An 8388-nucleotide genomic window follows, 5' to 3' on the forward strand; every position below is an offset into this window, starting at 1 on the left:
AGCAGTGATGACTTAGGTCTGTCTCAGCCTTCCATCAGCAGAGTGATCACACTAATAATGAGATCACTTTCACAGTCAGCAGTCCATCTCATGTCCACACATTGTAGGCTCACAAATGGGTATGTCTGTGACAACCAATCACATCTGTTTACATACCTAGTAACAGATTCAACCACACCCCCTCACTATGATATAAGTTTCTGTCCTTCCTTGCTCAGAGTTGCTCTGAGAACTTTCCTAAATCACTAATTCTCAGGAAATATTCTCTGAATGTTTGTGAATACGGCCCCTGATGTTATCTAACAATTCAATAGAAATGTATCCTGAAAAGTGCCATGCAAAGTGTCACAAATCATTGGTAAAACAAAGGTGACTTTTATTTGGACACTTCCAATTAATTCATTTTAATTGATGGCTAAACTATTGATAAAATGAATGAGAGTCTGAGAGTCATGAATTAAAGACTGAGAGCTGAGGCTACCACCTTATTAGTATGGTAACAGCATACTGACAGTTCATCTAAGCCTTACAATGTCCAGTTATGCATGCTATTTGTGTTTACATACTGTATAAACTATTTAGAGATGAATGCTAACGTACTGTGTAACAATAGTAATACATTTATTAAAATACATTTATTAAAATGCCAAGTGTTACGTGCTATTTATTGTGGCCAAATGAAGCTTCATGAACCATTTTATATATTTTCTGAGCCTACTAGATGGCAGTCTCTGTTCAACAAAGGGTTGAAAGCACATAAATTGCCATTACTTGAGCCTTTTTCTTTATACAAAGCATGCCATCTAGTGGGGTCAACAAATACAAATTAGTGGTTCATAAAGCTTCATTTGGACATCACTATATGCTATGTACCGAATAAAAATGAATAAGGAATGAATACATTTATGCAGCATTTTTTTTGGAAGCATTAAGACACATTTGGTTGAGTTGAGCTTTGTTTTATTTCTTGAGGCAGCAGACAGAAGGTTTGTTGGCAGTTAAGTTGTTCCCAACCCAAACTATCAATCAAATGTGATTTTCCCTCACAAATCCATCATTTTTGACTGATTGCAGGTTAAATGAAAGCTGAAAATGAGCGTGAAGTAGCAGAACTGCAGCCCGATAAAGAGGACAGACACTCTTCATCATGTTTCTGAGCTAGCAGGCAGGAAGGTGATAGGTTGAAATTTGGCTCCACCCCTGGGTCAGACAGACGTGCAATTGGTCTCAAGCGGTCTCCTCGATGACCTTTGTGATGACTGTGGTGGTTGTTGTGGAGGAGGAAGATTGAGAGCCGCCAATTGACCTGAGGGAGAAAGAGAAGTCACAGGAAGTTAGAGAAATATGGCTTTTATGTTTGGTATTAGTAATAAATGAAACCATTGTTACTTGGACTGATCAATATTTCAGTTTAGTGTAAAATTCCACATTTAAAATGTAATTATCATTCATATTAGAGAGGGAAATCAGTTCTAACTGGCCAGTTACTCTCAGTAAGTGTTTACATCCACCTGTTTTTATGCACATCTTCAATTTACAAATTAAAAAACCCACTGAAAATTACAAGTAAAAGCATTTTATCAACCCACATTGATATTTTAAAATTTGAAACATTGTGAAATTTAGCTCAGCTAATATTTTGGATCTCCTAACCCTAATTACATCAGGTGCAATAATTTTAATTAAAATAAGATTTGTCGTATGGCATATTTACCTACACTGGATACAGGGATGACTGTCCTGCCTTGTAGTTTACAAAGCATGTTGGTTGTAGAAGGTGGATTGGGCCTTAAATTATCTACTATCTAAATATTTTTTAATGTGCATATAGATGTGATTTTTTTTTACCAATTGGTATATAGTTTTATATTCTAACCTTTTTTAGCTGTGTATTTACACATTAAGTCAGCCATTCTCAGTTTTACTGTGAGTTGTCCCTCTGCTGAAAGTCAGTGTTGAGGCTCTTAAAAAATTCTCTGTCCAACTTTGAGGTCGAACTGGTTTTGGTTGAACTTCAAGCAAAAATGTTTGACATTAGATCTAATCTCTGATCTTTTCTTACCCGCCTGCCTCCCCATCCAGCAGCCTCCTGTACTCAGCGATCTCCATCTCCAGTCTGGTCTTGATGTCCAGCAGCATCTGGTACTCCTGTCCCTGTCTCTCTAGGTCGGCCCTCAGCTGCACCAGCTGTTCCTCCATAGAGCTCACTTGCATCTGGTATCCGTTCAGCTGCATGGCGTAGCGGTTCTGGATGTCGGCCAGTGTGGCTTCAAGAGATGCTTTCTACAGGGACACAGATGAGTTAGAGGACAGAAACTGGACCACTGGACAACCAGATATAAGCAATAACACATGATGAGGTGTCCAGATAAACAAAAGCAATGAACAATGTGTAGGTTATTGAGTCTTTTTTGTCTCTGTGTGGAGACGAGGGATTCTTTATTGTCTCTATGTGGACACCTCACAGCGTTTATCATCTCTTTGTGGACACCTGAGAGTCTTTATCATCTCTGTGTGGACACCTGGGAGTCTTTATTTTCTCTATGTAGACACCTGTGAATCTTAATCGACTCTAAATGGACACTCGGGAGTATCTATGTGGATACCAGGCAATCTTTTTTGTCTCCAGGTGGTGACCTGTGATTCTTTATTGTCCCTACATGAACACCTGGGAGTTTTTATCTTTTCAACTTGGACGCCTGAGAGTCTATATTTTCTCTACAAGGACACCTGGGAGTCTTGATTGTCTCTACGCAGACAACTGAGAATCTTTATCATATCTGCATGGACACCTGGGAGTCTGTATTGTCTTTATGAGGACATCTGGGGGTCTTTATCATTTCAGCTTGGATACCTTAGAGTCTTTATTGTCTCTGCGTGGAGACCTGGGATTCTTTACTGTCTCTATGTGGACACCTCGCAGTCTTTATTGTCTCTATGTGGACACCTGGAAGTCTTTATCTCATCTATAAGAACACCTGGGAGTCTTTATTGTCTCTAGATGGACACCTAGGATTCTTAACTGTCTCTGTGTGGACACCGGAGAGCTTTATCGACTCTACATGGACACCCATGAATCTGTATGTGGAGTCTTTATTGTCTCCATGAGGATACCTGGGATTCTTTTTGTCTTTACATGGACAACTGGGAATCTCTATTGTCTCTACAAGGACACCTGGGAGTTTTTTTGTCTCCAGATGGTGACCCAGGATTCTTTTTTCCCTCTACAAGGACACCTGGGAGTCTTGATGATCCCTACGAGCACACCATGGAATCCTTATTGTCTCTATGTGGACACCTTGGAGTCTTTATCGTTTCTACGTGGACACCTAAGAGTCTGTTATTGTAAAATCAATAATAGAAAATTTAAAAATCAGATTTCATCGAGGGTCACTACATGCTCACAAAGACAGAATTAGTAATTGGAGAATCCTCAAGGAAGACACAGCCTAAGACTGCCCAATCATATGTTCATTGTCACAGTCTTGTGTTAATACACAAATTAAAGGCACTGACAGGATTACATCTCCTTGGAATTGTAGCTCGCATTTCATGTGACAAATAAATGAATTGTTGCTCTCTATGCTCTCACCATGCTGAGCTGCGACTGGAGCTCGATTTCCAGAGCCTGAAGCTGCCTCTTAACCTCCTTCACCTCTGAGGTCGACGATTTAATTGTCATCTCTGTGGTTGCCACCTCCTTGCTGAGCTCCTCTGACTGAGAGGAGGAGAGAAGTCATAAAATACACAGAACAGAACATATTTGTTGATGCTCGTCCTGAAGGCAGTTTTCATCCCCACCTTGGCAAGGAACCAGGCCTCCAGCTGTTTGTTGGTCTTGGCAGCAATAGCCTCGTAGTGTTCTCTCATGTCTTCTAAGACCTTGCTGAGGTCTTGTTGAGGAGCGATATCCACCTCCACATTCACCTGACCGCTCATCTGACTTCTCATGGCCATCAAGTCCTGCAGGAGAAGGTAATATCAATATCTTTAATGATAAACAATTTGATGGTTGAACTTAATCTCTTAAAGTTATGTATTTTCTGCAGTTCATTTCTAATTTTTGCATCTAAAATATTCAGGTTATTGTTTGTATGTTTTAAAGGATTAGTACCTCTTCGTGGTTCTTCTTCATAGACGCCAGCTCGTCCTTCAGGGATTCAATCTGCATCTCCAGATCGTTCTTGGCCATGCCCATCTCTCCCAGCAGCATCTTCAGCCCAGCGATATCGGCCTCAACCGACTGACGCATTGACAGCTCATTCTCATACCTGCAGAGTTTATTATGGGGTCAAATTAGGGTCAAAAAGAAAAAGATAAAAACTCAAGACTGTGAATGTGTTGAAAACAAATGTAGTTGTTTAAATGAAATTTGTACTCCTTATAACAATGCTATGGTTAGTTATGGAATTATGATGAGTAGATACAATAAGAATGCTAAAGTAATTTAATTACACAAAGAATTTAATGGTATAACATTGATGAGCATGCAAAAACAAAACAGGATGAAGAGAAAAGGTTGACAGATGCTATAAAGTGATCAACCTGAGACACTCAAGTTACAAGTATGAATTAATGCCTGGCTTTATAATTTTCATTTGGATATTCTCAAAATGTTTCTTGAACTTTTAATCTTCAATACAAAGTCACAAACTTTTGACAGTAAATCCACCTGCTAGGCCTCCACAGCAGCCAGCAGGGTGAGTGATGCTGATGATGATGATGATGATGATGATAATACACTGCAGAAAGCCCTGCTGTCATGTGGAGACCCAGTATCTGTTAACTCTAACTCTATTTGTCATTGTTTGACTTTGTATTGATTTTGTGTAATTGATAAATGTTTTTTTTAAGAAAAAAAAAAGGTAAATAAAGAGTTACTGACTTGACTCTGAAGTCATCCATAGCCAGCTTGGCGTTGTCGATGCTCAGTATGACCGTACCTTTTTCTTTAAGGGCATCCTGAATCTGAAAACACACAAACACACACAAAGCATAGCTGAGACATTATATCAGTATGTCAGGAAAATAATGGATACATAGATCGCATTAATCCTATTTCTACTAATGTACACACCGCATGATGCCAGCTGTGTAAAAGTCAAAGTATCATTGAAAAGGTGACAAAATGTAGAATAATACTATGTGACTCTAGAGATTTGCATAGCCTGTAATGACCATATAGTGCATATAGTGAATTACATTTACTCTAAATTATGTTATTCAAGTGTCTGAAGTCTGAGTGATTGCAGCCCCCGCCCATGAACTAGTGAGCTAGTTGATGTTCATCAAAAGGCCTGAAAATACATGTTTCTGATGTGTTTTTTTTTTTTTAATAACCAAAAATATGTCCCACTTTTGCTCTCTAACTTTGATGTTAAATTACAAAATAACTCCAAACAAAGGCAGGTGTCATTTACAAATGTCAAACTGTACAAAAAAGGTGCACTTGTGCTTCTCTGTCCAAACATAGAAATACAGATTATGAATAGAAAATTAAAAAAACATTGTATGAAGACAATAATATGTGTGGATTAAACCAAATATATCTGCAAAAAAGCTTTTTTTTTCTTTTGAGTCTCAGCCACCAATCAGATTGTACGACATCGTGTCACACCCACATGACTCCAGCCAATCACAGCGGATAGTATCATGACACAAAATGAACCTTATTTGGGGGGTAGATGAAAAAAGAAAACTGATCTTTCAGCAGTACAATCTTAACTATCAAACTACATGGCAGCTTCACCTGGACCACTTACACACGGGTGTGGTCGACATCACTGGAGCCAGACATTAGTCACATCCATATGACTCCACCCAGTCACAGCAGGAGGATTAACAAGGCTTAACTTGTGATTTCTTTCAGTATTTTTTTTAAGTTTACTCCCTGAAAGATCAAATGAATGTTTTTGAGAGTTCAAGGTGATGTCTCATTTTATCAAAAACTCAAATATATCAGACAAAAAAGCAAAAATCACCCTTTCCATAGTTTTCGATAAAGTAATGTTTTTCTTTTCTTTTGTCACACTGCTGTTTTTGATTCACAATGACATAGAACACAAAAGCACCAAATTATTTTGGTGTTTTTCGTCCACTAAACAACTTCAACAGCTAATGAATTATTAAAGTGTTACTTACTCATTTCCTGTTGTTTAACTGCTTGGATCAGAATAGATGAACAAAAACAGCCCCATCAAGACAAATTTTAGGGGGAAAAAAAATAAATCAGGGCTGCTTGCATACCTGGTTGCAAACATCCAGTATGTCTGTGTGCAGCAGCTTGAGATTTTGAGGTGTGGCAGCCTCACCTGGATCACTTACACAAAGGTGCAGTCGACCTATTTTTATTCAGTGACATCCATGCCATCACTGGGGGCTCTGATTCACTTCTCACCCCCTCAAATTACAGAACTTTATCTATTATTGTTGTGCTACTTTTCTTTGTTTAATGTTTTCCTTCATGTAAGCCAATTTTTTTTCCTTCATTCCTCAGTTCACGAACAAATGACTTTTTGCCCTTTCCTCACCTTGCCCTGCAGTTCTGCGATGGTGACGAAGTAGGGACTGTAGTCTCTGGTGCTGGGGCCGACCTTGTTCTCCACAAACTGCCTGATCTTCAGCTCCAGCTCGGCGTTTGCCTTCTCAAGCGCCGCCACCTTGGCCAGGTAGGCGGCCAGGCGGTCGTTAAGGTTCTGCATGGTGAACTTCTCGTTGCCGATGAGGCTGTCGTCTGCACCACCCCCCATGCCTGCACCACCACCTCCAAAACCTCCACCTAAGCTAAAACCTCCTCCACCTCCTCCTGCCATGAAAGCACCACCACCAACACCTCCGCCGTAGCCATAGCCAGAACTACTGCCCCCAACAGAGTAGCCCCTGCCTGCCTGGGAGACCTTAACACCACCACCTATTGCTCCTCCTGCCATGCTGTATGAGCTATAGCCTGACTTGTAGCCTAAGCCGCCGCTCATACTGCTGCCACCGCCAATCGTGGACCTTCGTGAGAACGCTGACATGATGATGGAGTAATAAAAGAGGAGGTGTGCGTCAACCTGTCTTCTCCAGTGGAGGGGTAGGAGAGAAGAGAAGTAAGCAGAGATGGGCGAGTTTGCTTCTTTTAAAGGTGCTCAGGTGGGCTGTGCTGCAGGTGAGGGGCGGGGTTGATGGTCCACACCCCCCAGAGCTGGAACATAACCCAATACATTAAGTACTGCACTTGGGTATGACTTTGAGGTACTTGTACATCTGGTATTTTCACATTCATTTTTATGCCATTTTTTGCTACTTTATACTTCAGAGAGAAATATTGAACTTACAGTTCAGAAGGATTCTTTTGATCACATACAAGACTGAAGGACTGTGTTCTAACAGCTGCATCACAAAACTGGTTCTGTCATGTTTTTACTGCAACTCAGAAATATTGCAAAAATTAGATCTATTTCTGACAAAGTCATCCACTCCTTCATTACCTTCCAGTTAGACGACTGTAATGCACTTTTTTTCCAAGTATATGAACTAACTCCAACTTTAACTCTGCTGCCAAACACCAAACAGTTCACTCTCATTACTCCAGTTCAGCATCATTCAATACAGATGCTCCCAGCTGAGCAGCAACATTAAAATGATGAACAAATCAATGCATCAATAATTACAATCCAATAATATAATATACATTAGTTTCAAATAAACCATTCTGCATAATAAGAAATTTTACTTTTGGTATGTTAAGTGAATGTGAATATCTTCACTTGGCACTAGTCTAGACTTAATGGTTTTGACCTGGCACTAGTCTGATAACTTGTTTCCTTGACCTGGTACTTGTCTCAGGACTTATTCTCTTGACATGGCACAGGTCTTGGGACTTGTTGGTCGCCCACCATCAGAAGATCAGTGGTTAAATCCCCAGCTCCTCCAGTCTGCATGTCGAAGTATCCTTGAGCAAGATACTGAACCCCAAATTGCTTCCAATGATGCCTCCATGGGTGTGTGAGTGTGTTAAGAACTGAGTAGCACCAGTGTATGAATGTGTGTGTGAATGGGTGACTGTGACTCGTAGTGTAAAAAGCACAGTTCTATTTAGGCAGCCAACGCCCATTGTCGTTCCCAATCCAAGCTGACGCCCTACAATGGCTGGGTTGAAATCACGCTGATATTGTGTGGTCTGTCAGTTGTTGTTGTTTTTTTTTTTGTTTTTCTACAAATTATGCCTTAACTACACAAAGCTGAGACACTTGTATATACTTAAATATGTTGCTTGCAAAACCTAAAAAAGTTGTAATACCGCAGTGTTCAAATGGTCTACTCTGTTACAAGTAAAACCTCATGCATCCACAATTAAAGTAATACAAGTAAAAATAGTCACTATGTAGAATGGCCCAGTTCAGC

At 40.0% G+C, this 8388-nt stretch overlaps 1 protein-coding gene across 1 annotated transcript; it reads right to left on the minus strand.

Moving 5' to 3' along the window:
• Window positions 1–932: 932 nt before the first annotated feature.
• LOC125879612 (keratin, type I cytoskeletal 13-like) lies at window positions 933–7070 on the minus strand. The gene is made up of 7 exons (XM_049561575.1): window positions 6531–7070; window positions 4886–4968; window positions 4115–4271; window positions 3802–3963; window positions 3593–3718; window positions 2063–2283; window positions 933–1306 (listed from the first exon to the last, which is right to left on the minus strand). The coding sequence occupies exons 1-7, from the start codon at window positions 7017–7019 to the stop codon at window positions 1228–1230; spliced, it is 1317 nt and encodes a 438-aa protein (XP_049417532.1). The 5' UTR covers window positions 7020–7070; the 3' UTR covers window positions 933–1227.
• Window positions 7071–8388: the final 1318 nt, after the last annotated feature.

Source organism: Epinephelus fuscoguttatus, linkage group LG19 (assembly GCF_011397635.1).
Source record: "Epinephelus fuscoguttatus linkage group LG19, E.fuscoguttatus.final_Chr_v1".
In the NCBI taxonomy this organism is placed as follows: Eukaryota; Metazoa; Chordata; class Actinopteri; order Perciformes; family Serranidae; genus Epinephelus; species Epinephelus fuscoguttatus.